Genomic DNA, 18,529 nt, shown 5'->3' with positions numbered 1-18,529 from the left:
AAACATATTTCAAGATCTTTTCCACTTTGTAATCAAGGTGTAAGGTGGGAATGAGGATATGTATGATGGCATGGGGATGTAATGTGATTGATGAGAATGAGACAAATTTGTGCTATGAATAATCGACTAATGATTGCAAAGAAAAGATGGGATAGGTGGATGAAAGAAGATTTCCTCCAAGTGTAGGCTATAGACTAGCAATCAATTTAGACATGATACCTACTATGGAATTTCATAATGAGAATTAGAAAACACACCATACCAATTTTTTAACCATTGGATTCTTTTTTCTCTTTACTATTTTGATTTTTAATTTTTTGAATCGGGATATTTATATTTTAGATTCAAGTGTTTGCTTCCATGGTATATGGAGCATGTTCCTAGTGTTGTGAGCTTTGATGATTGTTTCTTTTTTTGGTAATCCAGAGGTATCCTCGCGTCTCATCCCAACGACCAACCCCGCCTTACCTTGGACTTATTGGTGCCAAATTGAGGTCAGAGGAGGGGCGAGATGAGGCGAGACTAGTCCTCCTCTGGAAAGGGATTGTTGTGAGCTTTAATGACTTCTCCTAGGGTGCTACCTAGGAAAATAGAGTTAGACGTAGGCTGAATGATGGATGTATGATGATTATGCTAAAAGTTGGATGAAAGGGATATGGCCGTGGAGTTATGTGAGCTGATGGATTGGGTTTGTCTTCTAGATTTACGACTTGTTGGCTTAGGGGATTCTGGTTTTCAGGATTCTTGGATGTTAGGATTTAAGATTTCTATATTTTGAGACCCGAAAGAATTTTACGTTCCGACTTAGATATTTTGATTGCTTGGATTCAGGATTATGATAGCGACTTCATTCAAATAATATACCGAGCCTAGGTGGATTCCATTCTAATGTGCCGCTCATATAAACAAAATGGTCAAGTCTTCGACTTCGATTCGGGAGTTTAAAAAGAGGTTGATATTAGTTGTTTCCCGACAACTATAACGTCATGCACGAAGTTTCTTCTTATGTTTACCAGGGGAATAATTAGCAAACAAAGCGACGAGAAGAAGTGTCTTCCCACGATAACGTCAGGCATGAAGTGCTTCTGAATGTTGCCAATGAAGAACAAGATAAAGTTTCTTCTTTATTCAATCGCCCTATTTTTATGGTGGTCGTTATCACTTCACTGGATTGATGTTGTCCGCCACTTTTGACCGAATTCTGTAAAAAGACACAGAGGTGACGGGGGCTACACTATTTTTTACAGCTGCTTATTCCATACGTCGTAATTTACAGGAGGATGATACGTTGTAATTTCCAAACAAAACTTTCCGCCAGTTGTGACCGTCCATTCCCGTTAATCTGCGATGTCGTATCTGATCAACACTTAAATATTGATGAAATGTGCTTCAAACAGTGTTGCACCAGGTCTATTTATTCCTTTAAATTTTCTGCAATTGCATGCACCTCACAGAATTTATTTTCTGAATCTTAAACCTTGATTGAAAGAATGATGATAATGTTAGAGATTTTTTGTGGGCTTCTGATTTGGGTCGCACATGGATCGGCGGACCCAACTGAAGGATTTACTCAACTGAAGTTGACTACTGCCAATTTCGACATACAAAAGCCATATGATAAGGAAGTTTCTGAGCGCTACAGCTTCATTCATGGCGTCCATTCCATGTGGGTTTATAACGACGATAAACCCCACACTCCTCAGAGCAAGACCGAGCCCAGGACAGAAATCCGCATAAAGGTTTGTTAGTTCATCTTAGACTTCCCTTAAATTTAAGGGGTTGCAACATGGTTACTCATTTGGTTTTAATTTGTATTTTGTTTGCCAGGGATATGACTACACAACAGGAGTCCGGCAGTTTGAGGGCGACTTTTATGTTCTGCACGGCACATCCGGAACATGCATTATGCAAGCTTTTGGGGCTTCGGGAATGGGACATGCAACAGCTTTACAGTTACGTGTTTACGATGGACAACTGAAGCACTACAAAGATGAGGTCTTAGCTTCTGATGTGTACGATCGGTGGATTCATTTGAACGTTATTCATGATGCAGATGAAGGAAAAGTGCATGTATTCATCGACGGGGAGGAGAAGATTGTTGCTGATGATCGAGGACGCGCCACCCATTATTTTAAATGCGGTGTCTACACTCAAGATAATTCCTCCCATTTCACCGAGTCTCGCTGGAAAAATATTAAAATTTGGACCAAATAATGTAAGTCCGTTTTTAGATCAACAATGGGTAGAGAAGCAACAACCTGCTAATCCTAAGCTATTCATGGTTAACTTGATAATGATAATAATGATAATTGTTGCAGAAATATGGCGCTAAATAAGTTTTCAATGAGTAATTTTAATTGCCGTTTCGGTCTATATTTAATTGTATATGTTTTTGTTTGTATTAATGTTTCATATCATATTTAATGATCTATTAGTAGGATGAGGTAATTTTAATGTCAAAGTTCACTATTCAACAAAATCAATAATTTTTTTTATAAAAATGATAAAACTTAATATTATTATCATCTGTCAAAATTCCCATTTAAGAATTGCCCTAACTTTACTACAAAAATTGTTTTCATTGTCTTTCTTTTTATCTATCAATTTTGATGCATTCATGTCCCAAAAATCAAAATAAAAGATATCTAATTCATAAGAAAATTAAAAAAATTTAACATTTACTAAATAAGAGAGTATATGAAATACTAAAAATATTTGTAGTTTCCAAATTCCTATTTTCTTAACCTTATCCTCCTCTATCTTCTTAAGTTTATCCTCATTAAACATAATATTTATACAAACATAAAAATTATAAAGCCACAACTTCTACATCATTCAAAGCTGAAATTTCTACACCATTCAAAGCTGCTGTCGTTAAAAATAGAATGATTAATACTGAGGGACCCACCTATGTCATGTCATTGTTGACTGCTACCGCCTTGAACATTTGCTATTTAACTAGAGTTGTATCCCAACATAAGTAGATTTTTACTTATGATGAAAATAATATTTTAGATCATGTAAGAAATTAGTTATTTTATTAGTTGATAAAATATCTTATTTAAAAAATAAAATTTGTGTTTTGTGTTTGTTTTTACAATTATACAATATTTATTTATTTAATTTTAAAAAATATCTAAACTAAAATAGGTAGAGTTGAAAGTATGGGTAGATAATTAAGATGCACAAATATAAACTAGCAATTACACTTGGGTGTACAATGGGTTTGTTGAAGAGTTGTGGTAGGTCAAATAGGAAAAAATTGCTCTATTTTTTGCATACTTATGAGTAGTACACGAGGTCAATTGGTTGGCCATTTATAAAATGATTTTGTTTCTCCAACAAAGGTCTCAAAAGAGAAGTGAAACAAAACCTTTGAATTAGAAAAATATTTTAACTTGTAGAGCATATTTAAGAGGGTCTACAAGGCTTCACTGACTACGATTGTTTTTTCCTTTGTATTTTATCCATGGGTTGTTAGTCCTTTTGGTTGCTGAAAGAGGCTAAGGGGAGGAAGAAGAAAAACAACACCAAAAAATGGCTAAACAGGTTGATTATTTTATGATTGTATTGATTATTTTATGATTGTATCACTATCACTTGTGGAGCATATTTGAATAGGTTATCTATTTATTTTATTTTATCTCTATGTTTCACTTGTTGACATGAATATAAAATCTAATTTTTTTTCTAGAAAAATTGTTTCTCTAGCATTTGATAATTTCCATATTATAATCTCATGTATTTGATAGATTTTCTCTAGGATACCTTTATTTTATGATTTTGCAATCTTTATATTTTCTTGGTTGTCACTTTTCAAGATGGTTTATGTTTTGCATATTTAAATATTCTCCAAATTGCATGCAGGTGCAAAAGCTATTTGCAAAGTACATAATGAAATGTGATGATGATACATTTTTGAGAGTGGATACCATATTGAAAGAAATAAAATTAACTCCCCATAAACATGACTTGTATATGGGAACCTCTCTAGGATACCTTTATTTTACAATTTTGCAATCTATATATTTGCTTGGTTGTCACTTTTCAAGATGGTTTATGCTTTGCATGTTTGAATATTCTCCAAACTGCATGCAGGTGCAAAAGCTATTTGCAAAGTACATAATGAAATGTGATGATGATACATTTTTGAGAGTGGATACCATATTGAAAGAAATGAAATTAACTCCCCATAAACATGGCTTGTATATGGGGACCTCAATTTTTTTCACAAGCCTCTCCAAATGGGAAAATGGGCTGTAACATATGAGGTAAGCTCTGAGACTTTTGGATGTGTTTTATATTCTCATAACACTTTTCAATGTACCAAAGAAAATTGGCTGCTAAAGAAGGTTTTAATATTAAATAAATTTGAAAACACAGGGGTTTTTACTATGCAGTCATCAGAATGTATCTTGGTATGTTTTCCAAAATGATTTATTACATAAGTTTGACAATTGTGTTGTTTTTATGAACCGTTCAAAGTTGTTTTTGCATTTACAATTATGTAAAATTTGATTTTTATTAAATCAAAATAAAAAAAAACTATTTGGTGTTAATAGTGCTTCATTTCTTCTAAGTCCGTCAACAACAACACATCCATCCTAACACATTCATCCTGCCACTCCTCGGCAAGAACTTCATTGCTTTGCAATTCTTGTTAATTGTAGAATATGAAGTGCATCTTGTGAAAATGTTATCATCATTTAGAAAGTAAATAACAAACAAAATACTATTTTTAATTTAATAAAAAATTAAAGAGAAAAAATAATAACACTTGTCATTCCTTTTAAATTTATTGAATTTGTAGACAAAATATTTACTTAAAGAATATAATATGTATTAAAAGCACACCCAACAATTTTTTTTCTTTCACTTTCACTTTTTTTCCACGTAAACAATTTTTTTCACTTTAAATATAATATATATAATTTTTGTTTCTAATAATCTTTATATATCGAGGATTTCATATCATCCACAAACTCTTATAGCTACTTGATACATGGGCATGAACTTTTAGATTGAAATCTCGTTTGCTGAGAGCCAATGACTGAGGGGTTTCTATTCTGCCAAATTTGTGTGGGGCACAATCTTGGCTTCATCCCTTATGATATTAGAGCCTTGTACTCAACAAGACTTGATTCCTACTTGATTAATGAAGAATCATTCAAATTCAATAAGAGACCAAAGATCCATTAACATTTCAAACATATTTTTGATAATTCAAAACATAAATTTAACTAAACTATTAACACACCTTATCTAAATAAAATTATTTTCAAACATTTTAGAACTAATTTATTATATAAAATACCAATACATCACCAACTAATGGGAAGAGCTTAGATGTCGACTAATTTAAAATGTTGACTTTAATCAAATAATATGAACACTAGGTCAAATAATTCATTAAACGTATGACAATATAAACAAAAAGGTCAAATCTTCTACTTGGACAAAGATAGCGTCACGCACGAAGTTTTCCTTATTTTAATGACAGGAATAAGTAGAAAACAAAGCGACGAGGAGAAGTGTCCTCCCACGACAACGTCATGCATGAAGTGCTTGTGAATGTTGCCAATGAAGAACAAGATAAAGTTTCTTCTTTATTCAATCACTTCCCATTTTTACGGATTGATGTTTCGCAAAGCGACTCAAACGTCAAATATATCAATCCCTATACTAACTGTGTTGTCCGCCACTTTTGGCTAAATTCAGCAAACACTCCACATAACAACTTGCTATGTCTTCGCTGGATTGAAACATACCGGCTTTTATATCCAAACAGAACTCTCTGCCAGTTGTGATCGTCCATTCCCGTGAACGTCGCATGTCGTATCTGATTACTTGGATCAACACTTCAATATTACTAAAAAAATGTGCTTCAAACAGTGTTCACTAGGGTCTATTTTGGCCTTTAAATATTCTGCAGTTGGGTGTACCTTACGGAATTAATCTGTAGATTGAAATAATGATGATATTGCTAGAGATTTTGTGCGGGCTTCTGATTTGGGTCGCACATGGATCGGCGGACCCAACTGAAGGATTTACTCAACTGGACTTGAGTGCTGCGAATTTCAACATACAACGGTACAGCTTCATTCATGGCGTCCACTCCATGTGGGTTTATAACGACGATAAGCCTCTTTCGAATCACAGCAATACCAAGCCCAGGACAGAAATCCAAATCACGGTTTGTTAGTAGATCAAAGATTCCCTTAAATTTAATATAAAGGCTCGTAATATAGTTACCCATTTGATCTAATTTATATTTTGTTTGGCAGGGATATGACTACACAACAGGAGTGCGGCAGTTCGAGGGAGACTTTTATGTTCCTCGTGGTACGTCGGGAACATGCATCATGCAAGTTTTTGGTGCACCGGGAATGGTTCATGCGACGGCTTTACAGTTACGTGTTTACGATGGACAACTGAAGCACTACAAAGATGATGTCGTGGCTTCTGATGTGTATGATCGGTGGATTCACTTGAACGTTATTCACGATGCAGATGAAGAAAAAGTGAACGTCTTCATCGATGGGGAGGAGAAGGTAGTTGCGGATGATCGAGGACGTGCCAACCATTATTTTAAGTGTGGCGTTTACACTCAAGATAATTCCTCCAATTTCATGGAGTCTCGCTGGAAAAATATTAAAATTTGGACCAAATAATGTAAGTCCTTTGTTTATCAGCCATGATTAGCTTTGAAAGTTGATTTAGGTTTTTTTAAAGTTGAAACCAAAAAGTCTTGTAAATCAAATTCCCATTTCTTCATATTTTAGATTTAGAAGAGCATTCTCTTGGAAGAGAAGCAATGTAGAGAAAGTGGCGCAGAAGCAACTACCAAGTGACGGAATGGGGACATCGAACATCGAATCATAAGATATGCAAAGTTAACTTGCTATACAAAGATGAGTGTTGCAGAAATGTAGAGAAAGTGGCGCTAAATAAGTTTATAACAAAAATGGGTACAATGGGTAATGTTTATGTCATATTTCACTATTCAGAAAAATCGATAAGACTTTTGGTAGAAATAACGAAGCTCAATATTATTTCTTCTGTTTTCCTGTATTTCGTCTCCATTCTTTCTCCTGTGTGCAGTCTGCAAAAATGTCATTTTACCAATCGATAATTGCCCCAGCATAGCTGCAAGAGTTATTTTCATGTCTCTGTTCTTGTATGTCAATCTGAAATGTTGATATGATGGTTAAAAATAAAACAGAAAATGTCTAAAAATTTTAGATCCACAAAATGAAAGATAGCTTATAAAATTTTTAGATCCACAAAATGACTTCGACTCGAGAGTTTAAAAAAAGGTTGATAAATAGAAAACAAAGCGAGGAGAAGAAGTCTCCTCCCACGATAACGTCATGCATGAAGTGTTTCTGAATGTCGCCAACGAAGAACAAGATAAAATTTCTTCTTTACTCAATCGCTCCCATTTTTATGGGCGTTGCTATCACTTCACTGGATTGATGTTATCCACCATTTTGGACTAGATTGAGTAAACAATCGACAGAAAAATGTGGAAGCTCTGTAAAAAGACACAGAAATGACGGGGGCTATACTACGTGTTACAGCTGCTTATTTCAGACGTTGTAATTTGCAAGAAGATGATACGTTGTAATTTTCGAATAGCTGAAATATACTGGCATTTATTTCCAAACAAAACTATGATGTGGTGTTGCAAGATAAGTAAATGTCAAATTTAATTCTATTTCACAAGCGGCTACAATGATTGATTGATGTTCGTAAACTAATTATATAAAATTTCATTAGTCTTCTTCTAGAAATAAACAATCACATATACGATAGAATGCATTTCATCTACAATAACTGATGATCGAGCACAAGGGAATACTAATATAAAGCTACACTATTTCTAACCAATCCTACTCTATCCATAGTTTAAGAGAGAGAAAAGATAAATGGAAAGAGAGAAAATTGAAACTAAAAATAGGAAATAGAGAGGAACTAAAGAAATAAGTGTACTATCCAAAAAGACAATAATTGACTTGGCGAGCCTCCCCTTCAAACATAATAAAAATCTCCGTCAATCTTGGATTAACATGAAATATGAGTAGTAAAATGATTTAAGAAAATAAAATCAATTAAATGATTATATCTAAAGTAAAAGTAATAGTAGGAGACAACTACCATGAAAAGGTGTGCAAGTTGAAGCTCAAAAATTTATTTATGCGTGTTCATTAAAGTACAAAGATATTAAAAAAAAAAAAGAAACTCATTCAATAGATATCATAACCACACTCTCATATAAAACAAAACTCGGCTGCACAAATGAATTGAATGTCTACCAAGTTAATTACATAGGAGAAGTATAGTGAATTACAAAAAATATTACCCCCGTTAGAAAAAATAAACAACTAGATATTTATTGACTCACAAGATAGAAGATATGGTAAATTACATGCCCTCTTAAGTAAGCGAAAGCAATTAATATTTTTTATTAGAGTAAGCGAGGAAAGGCCCCATCCTGTTATACATCCAAATAAAAAACCATCTGTAAAAATAAAACAAGGGCTTAGAGGTCAAGCCCACCACCCAAAATATTGAAGAGTTTATAAACTGTCCATATAACAACTAAAAATAAAGAAGTATAAAAACAACATCCTAGGAACATATACTATTAGGAACAAGAAAAAGAAAAAAAATAGAGGAATTAAAAGATATAGCCCCATCCATCCATCATCTCCTCCAGCTCTATCTCCTAAGGGGACGAGGCACTAATCTTCTTTCCTTTGGCTTTTCCCTTATTTTCTCTCGCTAGAGCTTCCCCCCCCCCCCCTCTCTCTCTCTCTCTCTCATTTTCACCACCTCCATAATTGTTTTTTGTATCATTTTTTTATTGAGCTGAATTAGGTTCTCAATTCTACTCTCAAAGTATTTTATCCACTCATTGTTTCTTTCCCATCCTTTGCAGTTTTGGGGGGTCTCTAAACTGTCAACCTTGACATTCAGGTCTTCTAATTATGTGACCAACACATGATAGTCTAGGGATTCATTGGTACCATTGCGAAAATTCTATTCCTTCATTTCATCATCCCCATAATCCTTTAAACTATTGAACCCTTCTAGAGCCTAATTAAATTAAGTCTTTGCTAGAGGGGAGCAAGATAGGGAATCTTTAGGAACTAGGAAAAGAGGTTCTTCTTGGGTTTTTTTGCTTCTATCGATTTCATCACCATTAGAGGTATAATCTTTCAACTGATCATCAACTTTACCTTTAGGTGATATTTTTTCCTATAGCCTCATCAACCTTAGCACAACAAAAAGTTTAGCTAACATAGCAGACCTTCATTCCCTTGAGGAAGTGGTTCTATCTTCCTTGGCCTACTTGTTATAAATATCAATAGAAGGGGACATAGAAGCAATTGGGCTATTTTTTGGTGACCTAATTACTATTTTACCTTTGTCACTCACAATCTTAGGGCCTGAGCTACCAAGGTTACATGTAGTTCCTTTTCTCTTATTAGGTGTCAATTTAGGGTCAATGCCAACTATAAGCAAGGGTGTGCCACATCCTAGGGTAAAATTTTTCTTCTTAGGAAAACAAAGGAGGGTATTGCATAGATAAATAGCTTGGGAGGAAGATGGGGCATTGTCTTTAAAATAAATTTTCTTCTTAGAGTTGCTAGGAGGAGAAGTGTTTTGGTCATGGTCCTTAGGAGAATTATGGGATGGAGTAGGATTGAGTGCAAAATAATTTTCCATGTAGTAATTATAAATAGAATAAGTCAAGCCCTAGTGTAACAATGGGTAAACCCCTTTAGAGGCACACTTTTCCATAAACAAAAATAAAAAGAACATATAACTAACATGTTTATGATGCGTAAATACTATTACAAACTCTAGAAAGTTCTAATATAGCACCATTAAAAATTCAAAATTGAATATATTATAAGACTTTACATACATATAAATCACCCATGTTAGGAATACATGCAAAATTGATAAAATAAATACTACATATAGATGTTTAACCACCATTCATTTTAATCTTTTGGGCATAAGATGTACCAAACGACTACAAGTTTTTCTACTTCAGACATTCCTAAGTAATCGATTCACTCAATTATGAGAAAATATGATTTTTTTAGATATTATTATCTCAAGATACTCTTTCCAAAAGAGATGATATTATATTTTAATATTTATTTCTAAACAAATTGAAATTATATTTATCACTTAAAATTATAATTTGCATAATCTTCAATGTTAATAAATTTGACTATAAAATTTTGTTATTTACATTTATTCTAAATTACTTAGTAGCATGCCAACACATGGAGTCATATTTATGTGTCTATTGTCTTTGATCTCATGTCACTTATAAAATAACTTTTCATTTACTAAGAAATCATCAAGCTACATGAGAAAATTTGATAGTCATGTCTATCATAGGTGAATTGTACATTATAACTAGCCATTAAGTTTCTTTAAGCTTAATAACATCTAACAATATTAGTGAAAGATATAGTGGCATAAGATTAAATGAATTATGGCTTCATAATATTCATGTATTACTAGATACGAGATTTATATATCGATGGAACTAAACTCAAATTAGGTTACATTTTAGTTAATTAAAGTGGTCTATTGAATACTTAGAAATTAGGAAATTTCCAAGTTAAACATGTCACAAAGCCTAGGAAAGCATAAATAAAAAATGCTTCTCATGCAAAGCATTATCTCAAAGAGAGAAGCTAACTTGAGATGATGGAAATTCTCCATCCTCCAGTGCCTCTAGCCTCCATGTTGATTGTGACCATGTTTCAATATGTTTGAGTTAATATTATTGGACAAAGGTTACCAAATATCATTTTGTTGGAAAACACATTCTCTTGACATAAGGTTTTCTAATTGAAATAAGGCTATTTGGACAAAGATTGTGAAGGCCATTTTTTAGATGACTAACCACCCATTTCATCCTATGCTTCACATGCATATTAACGCAACCTAAATTTTTTCCCTCTTCATTGAGTTTTACCCATTTGGTGACCTACTCGATCTTCCTTAACTCTAGTTAGGAAAATGATTTCAATTAAAAAACACATATAATTATTAATAGATAATTATATGAAACTATTATATTTAGTTCTATTGTATTTGTATGATTTATAGCTAGCATATTATATCACAAAACGTGTCCATATACATAATAGAACAGAGAAAACTTACATGACCTTTGCACATGTTCATTAGAGGGTCACTACATGAAGTTTGGCTTGCATTCAAATTTTCCGTAGAGAAATTATTTATGCTGATGTAAACCATATATTAACTCTAATAGGTTTGAGGTGTAATTTTACAGATCAAGTATTGATAAAATCTAAAATAATAACCAACTTCCCTTCTCCAATTCTTCCCCTCCAACTGTACCACTATTAGGTGTAAGAGTAAAATGAAAGGGGAGAATAGAGTTATTTTATAATTTTATATATTTATATATTCTCAAGAATGTTACATTTTTTTTTATAAATAGTGGGATGATCTCATAATAACGTTTCCTACTTTTGAGAAATCACAATTTTTCTTAATATCATATATTTTTTAGATAAATTAATGATTTAAGAATAAAGGGGTTCCATATAAAGAAGTTTTATTAAAGGGGATGAGATCAAGCTCCCTTATATCAAACTCCCTTGTATATAATAATTCTAAGCTTAAATGAAACATTAATAATTTCTCATATGCACTTATCAACATATTGACAAAAAATCATTTTCCTTTAACTATTGGGAGATCAAAAGAAGTTATTTGTAATCCCATTTTTTAAGTATTTCTCCTTAAAAATATTAAGTATTTTAAAAAGACTACAATGAATTGTAAAACATAATGATTTCTATTAAATAAACTAGGAAAAATAATAAACATTGTTGGAAAATTCTAAAAAAGTGCACAACACTCCATATAGATGTCTTTTTTTAATGAAAATAATTTATTTTGATAAAGACACTAGGATATATGTGTTATGATTAGATAAAGTGGGAGAGTCCTGAACCTTTACATAACAACCATAGTGCTAAGACCAAGGTTCTCACAAGGGGTGAGAGCACCCAACAAAAGAACGAGCTGATAAAAAAACCTTAACTAACCAACAAATAGAAACAACTAACAAAAAAGTACTAAACCATAAATCAAAAGATACCAAAAGGAACCAATACCACCCACCAAAGATGCAAACCAATGGTCTACTTGGTGTGGTGTTTTTTGAACTTGCCAATCTTGGCTAAGCACTTTCACCATCTCAAAGAAAGATAATATTTTGTTTGAACTTTTGACTGAAGAGATAGTAGGGGACTCTAGAGTAGCCTTAACTCTAGAAAAAATAGGCTTTGATGCAGTGGCATAGGACAATTCAAGGTGGCGCTTCTTTTTTGCATTCCTTCTTTCAATCTCCTCTTGGATGGCTTGAGGAGAAGCCAAATTTGTTCTCGCGATTTTGATGTTGAGGGCCACCATCTTGTACAACTTCCTCTTGAGAGTCTCTTGGCTACCCTAAAGCTCCACGATGACTCTAGCCATCTCATTCCTTCTATCCCTCTATTCCATCTTTTCACTGAGAGCCTTAACTTCCTCCTCCATAGCATCCTGTTTCTCAAGCTTCTCTGCTAGATCATTGGCTACCAACCAGACCCTTTAATCTTTTTCTCCATCACCTGATTGGATGTTCTAACATTAGCGTCAACTAGAGTCTTTAACATATCGATTTTATTCTTTGCAATATTGAGATGGGAAAGGAGCCAACATATAATGGCTTCCTATCTATTGTAAGTATCACACAATTGATTAACTTTTTCTACTAAATCTGCTAAATCCCACTTCCATGGGGAATTAACAAGGGAGGGAGGAGAGGAACCTAAATAAGGCATTAAAGGGGTAGCAAAGTTCACATTAGGGTTGTCTAGAGTTTACTTAGAGCCTGTGGACCAAGAGGAAGTAGAGTACTTAGAAGCAATTTCCTTTGCATTCGACTCTTGAACGATAATTTATTATGGGGGAGGGGGTAGGGGAGTTCTCATTTATAGAAGAATCAGGATATATATGCTATTGAACAATATAGGCTTAAAATTTTTGATAGTGCTAGTTGAAAAGTAAATAATTAATAAAATGTTTAATAATAAAAATTTAACAAAAATATTCATGTAGTAGACAATGAAACTAATTATCTAATTTAATAAATCATGAAATTTTTTTGCTTGTAATGAAAGTTATGTGTTACCAAATAATGTTATTCACTAAATAAACAATTGAAAAAAATGGTGATAGAAATAAGTCTTTATTTGATTTTTAAAACCATAGATTGAATCCACATAGAAAGTACAACTCATTAGTTTACATTTTAATGAAAATATTGACAACTATTGACTACTTATTTTTTAAATTGACATAAATTATTGCTAACTCTTGGCATCTCATTTAGACCAAAAAGTGAGACATACTATTATTCTAATTTGATAAAACTGAGAGTGACCCGAACCATTACATAACCATTAAAGTGAAGAAACGAGAGGTCTCATAGGGAGTGAGAGCCTTAAATAGAGAACTAGCTGACAAAAAGGACCAAAATCTAGCTTATAACTAGAGCTTAACAATAAAAAAGCTAGACAAAATACTAAACTATAAGCTGATAAAAAACAAAAAGGAGCATCCACACCATCAACCAAAGACATGAACCAATGGTCTACTTGATGGGAATCTTTTCATTTTTCCAGTCCGGACTCATCACTTTCACTTTCTTAGAGAAGGAGAGCTTCTTGTTCGAACCATTTCTTGATGAAATAACAGGGGAATCAAGCATAGGTTTAACCCTCAACATTGATGGCTCCATTATAGTGGTAGGAGACGATTCCATATGTTGTTTCTTCTTAGCATACCTATTGTTAGAATAATTAAATATTTAAACATTTAAAAATCAAAAGCCACCAACACTAGATAACCCTATTTATTATGTTGTATATTTTTCTTTTTGATTCTAAAGAATCCCCTACTCTTCATGTTTTATTTGAGTTATTGAATGCAAAATATAATTAAAGAGTTTTATTTAAGCATCATAGCCATAATATTTCTCAATAAAAACTATTGAAAATACAAAGACAAGGATAACCTAATAATATATGTCCTCCAAGAACAACTCTTATAGATCTAAGAATGGTAAAAAGAGTAAGGGTAAATTTTTTGAAACTCTACAATCATTCAAGAATAATTGTCATGGATCCTTGCATCTATTATGCTGAATAGACATGGTTTATCATTTGAAATGAAACATTGAATAGATTAGTGTTGTGAAAAATTTGCTTTACGAGTAAGATAATCGTACAAGTTAGACCTTTCAAAAATTATTTATGGATAAACTTGCTAGAAAAGGACCACCTTGAAAGAAGTACTAAATATAGATACTTAGACTAAATTTTTTATTATTAAAGCATTAAAATAGAAAATTGTACAACATGATACATACAATTAGATGTTTTATCAATTGATTCAAGATGACAAATACATTTTTTTAGCCATTTAAGTTATCAATTCTACAAATTAACTTGCAAACTTATAAAACATATTTCTAACTTGTTAGACATTAAGTATGTTATCTAACTATTAAATTTCAACTTTATTTTCCAAAGTTTATGTGATTTCATGTACTGAACATCTTACCCAATACCATAATTTATCTTTCCTAAAACTCTTTCCTACTATAAGATTGTTCATCTCGATCATAAAAGTAGAAATAGAGATTTGAAAGATACAATCTCCTGATGTTCCTCTCCAACAAACAGTTCATAAATGGATGGACAAAGAATAATTGATCGGTCATCCCCTTTTATAAAAAAACATAAGCACATCGAGATAAATAAAAAATCCAAGGCAAAAGATACGATTAACCCAATAGATTTACTACTATCTAACATCACGATGTTGTTGATGAGACATAATAGAAATTTTGTAAGAATTTAAGCAGTAGAAACGTTACATTATATAATAACAATTCCCTATTCTCATCTATTAGTGTACATTTTTGTTCAGTAAACCTTTCGTTTTTTCTATGTTACGGGTGTTTCGATGAGTGCCATCTGTTCAACTAAGTTGTTTTTCTATTGACAAGCGATAAATTCGAGTACCAATTATCTTGGATAGTCAGGAACAAAGCTTAACTGTGTAAAATTAATGGATAGAAATGATTTCTTGTGCAGGCCCTCGGAGCCTGTGAATGTCAAACGTCTTCTTCGTCACAACGGATTTCTTCGTGATTATTTGTATCAACTGGCTTCAAAGTCGTCACAAAAAATATCCGGAAAACATTAAAAATACACTTATAATGTTTTTAGTATTTCTCTCACTATAAATTTGGAGAGGGTTGCATCTTGTAGACAGACATTTGAGCAATATCCTCAGAATTATTAATGGCGAAGATTTTAGGTGTTTTCAGTGCAATTTTAATTTTGATTGCAGGTGCAAATGCAGATCCAACTCAAGGCTTTACAGAAGTGGCTTTAAATGAGAATAATTTTGACATACAAAAACCATATGATAAGGAGGTATCCGAGCGCTATAGCTTCATTGATGGCGTCCATTTCATGTGGGTTTACAAAGACGACAAACCCCACTCTACTGACAGTCATACCAGTCCCAGGACAGAAATCCTGACAGTCATACCAGTCCCAGGACAGAAATCCGCATTCAGGTTAAACATTTGATCAATCATTTTCCTCTAAAATTTTGTATAAACTGATCCAAGATATTATGTGTTTGTTTAATTTGAATGATAATATATGGCGCAGGGACATGACTATACAGAGGGAGTGTGGCAGCTCGAGGGGGACATGTATGTACCGCAGGGAACGTCGGGAGTGTGCGTGATGCAGGTTTTCGGCGGTGCTCAACATGCCACGTCGATGATGCTGCTGGTTTCCAATGGAAATCTTAGGCATTACAATGACCAAGTGGTGGCGTCTGATATTTATGATCGCTGGATTCATCTCAACGTTATCCACAATGCAGAGGAAGGGAAAATAAATGTGTTCGTGGATGGGACGCAGAAGGCAGTGGTTAACGACGGAGGTCATGCCAACCATTTTTTTAAGTGTGGAGTGTACGCTAATAATAATGCTTCACCTTGCATGGAGTCTCGCTGGAAAAATATCAAGCTGTGGACCAAATGACGTATCACCGTAATACCAGCTGATTGATGGCATATTTTGTACAATAAGTTTAACAGGAAGATGAGTTTTTAATCATCAATCTGTTATATGTTATTAAGAGTACATTCATATTTAGTTTTCGTGATTTAAAGTAGAGTCCATCTTTCAGCTTCTGCAGTTTGCTTTGTTCTGAAATAAAAAAGCTTTTTGCATTCTCGCCTCGGGTGATTGTTTGTCACAGCTTATGTTAAACATTTTGTAGCATAGAACCCATACTGCTGAAGTCGATAAAATTGGTCTCATACTCCTGATGTATGGAAAATTGCCAGAGAAGTTATATTTTTGTTGGCCTCCTTCATGTAGCAGTAGTACTTGTGCTAGTGTACTTCTCACATAGTATTAACATTTAATATTTAGATTGAAATATGAATGAGTCACTAATATAAGAATTACATATTTAATTATTTTTCTTTATTTTTTAAAATGGTGGCATGGGAGATGTTATCTAATAAAGATAAATATAGAACATTTGGTCATTTATGATTATTTTACTATGTCTATATTTGGGGAATTATTAATATGGTCAGTGCTTCAACAATAAGATATTTTAAATTTAGTAATTTTATGTGAAAAGGAATATAGAAAAATAAGGAAATCAAAATCTAGTTTAGTAATTATATATTACAAAATCTGAAATAAATTATTTGTAAGATTTTTCTTATTAAAATATGATTAAATTCTTTCTTTGGGTTTCTTATTGTTTCTTTTGTGCATAAACATTGTCAATATACAAAAATGTTACTATGTCATATGGAGGTTGAGGAACCCACCAAATGAACAAAAGTCCATAAGCTAGAAATTGGAAACTAAAATGTTTACTACTCAAAGGTTTGAAATAAATTACTTAAGTCATAATAGAGGGTTAGAATACAAAGCTGAGAGTGAAACATTGAATCCAAATAGATAATTCATGCAATAGCCTAGATCTAGGATACAAAATTTGATTGAAACAACATAAGAACTTTGTGTTGTGGTCAAAGCTTCATTTAATCATTTCAATTTTAATAAATAGTCAATAAAGACTATGTGTGTAGTTAGTTTAAGTATCTCTAAGGTTAGAAGGTAAATAACACATGAAAATGCAAATATCAACAGTAAAATCAAGATAAATATATTATTGTTGCTGTTTGTAGAAGGAAAGTAAGGAAGTGGATTACATTAGTATTGCTAGAAAGTCATATAAGCAATAAGGTTACAATAATATAGAGTAGAAACTAGAAACAACTTTAGAATAGGAATTTAGGGGGCGCCATGAGAGGTAGATTAATTGTGGGGGGTTAGGTTCCCTGGGCGCAAAGTGGGTGATAGATTTACGGATCGATTGTAGGGGCGGGTGGGGGGATACAAAACTAGGGTGGTAGAGCCCCTACATTTCTCTGGAGTGATTGAGTTGGGGGTGAGGTATTAGTGGACTCATGGTAGCATGGTTCAAGGGAAGGAAGGATAGTCATTCAGTTCAATCAATCCCTCTTTCGAGGGTCAAGGGGAAGCCCTTTCTTTCTAAGGTAGGGGAGAGATATTATCTCTCTCTTTCGGTATCCATAGGAAGGAGGGTGAGGATGAGAGTAAAGGCCTAATCAGACTTCTTTCAATCTATATTGATGGAGGGGCTTGCCCTTTAGAATAGTAGGGGAGAACTTAGCAGGATCTTTCAAATAATTTACTTGAAGAAAAGTAACTAATATTGAAAGTTCTTTAACAAAGCAAGTGAAAGATGATATTATTTTTGCAAGGAATAAATAAGAACATGAAATTTCTATCATGAAGAAAATAATGAATATCGGTCTCTCTTTGAACAATAAGAGGAGCAACAATGAGGAAATATCTAATAGTGAAGAAAACATAAGAAGAAATTTAGTCAAGGGAATAGAGAAGGAAATGATATTTATTCTAATAATAATGAAGCAAATATTGATAAAATATTAATAAAAATCCTACAATAAAATGATAGAATATAGAACTTAAATTAAAAAAGTAAAGTATAAAGGAAGATGAGACAAATTTTTAAAGATAAGTTAAAAATACTCAAGAGGAAATCCATGAGAATCAATGACCAAGAAGGACCTTCTTTTTATGCTTGATACGAGAGGTGTTAGTAGAGTAAAAAATATTTTAATGGTTTTATTTGCTTAAAAATGGAAGAAAACATACTTAAAATAATTTAATTATCATGGGATGTATACACATCCACTAATTATTATGTATACACGCATTGCTAAAAATATACAAAATGGGCTGGATGAAGCTGAGCTATAATTTAGCAATTGATGAGGAAAAATGACTTGAGGAATAGATTTAATGGGTTGTAA

At 32.8% G+C, this 18,529-nt stretch overlaps 2 protein-coding genes across 2 annotated transcripts; both read left to right on the top strand.

Moving 5' to 3' along the window:
- Positions 1-1,499: 1,499 nt before the first annotated feature.
- LOC131035462 (uncharacterized) lies at positions 1,500-6,973 on the top strand. The gene is made up of 5 exons (XM_059212378.1): positions 1,500-1,739; positions 1,828-2,070; positions 5,963-6,193; positions 6,285-6,672; positions 6,783-6,973. Exons 1-4 carry the CDS (start codon positions 1,500-1,502, stop codon positions 6,669-6,671), a joined length of 1,101 nt encoding a protein of 366 aa, XP_059068361.1. The 3' UTR covers position 6,672; positions 6,783-6,973.
- A 579-nt stretch (positions 6,974-7,552) lies between these two features.
- On the top strand, positions 7,553-16,181 carry LOC131035463 (citrate-binding protein-like). Its single transcript, XM_059212377.1, has 4 exons — positions 7,553-7,623; positions 15,213-15,265; positions 15,472-15,668; positions 15,801-16,181. The coding sequence occupies exons 1-4, from the start codon at positions 7,553-7,555 to the stop codon at positions 16,179-16,181; spliced, it is 702 nt and encodes a 233-aa protein (XP_059068360.1).
- The last annotated feature ends 2,348 nt before the right edge of the window (positions 16,182-18,529 follow it).

Source organism: Cryptomeria japonica, chromosome 10 (genome assembly GCF_030272615.1).
Source record: "Cryptomeria japonica chromosome 10, Sugi_1.0, whole genome shotgun sequence".
In the NCBI taxonomy this organism is placed as follows: domain Eukaryota; kingdom Viridiplantae; phylum Streptophyta; class Pinopsida; order Cupressales; family Cupressaceae; genus Cryptomeria; species Cryptomeria japonica.
Note: the sequence above shows the minus strand (reverse complement) of the source record. Positions and strands in the feature narration are given on the sequence as shown.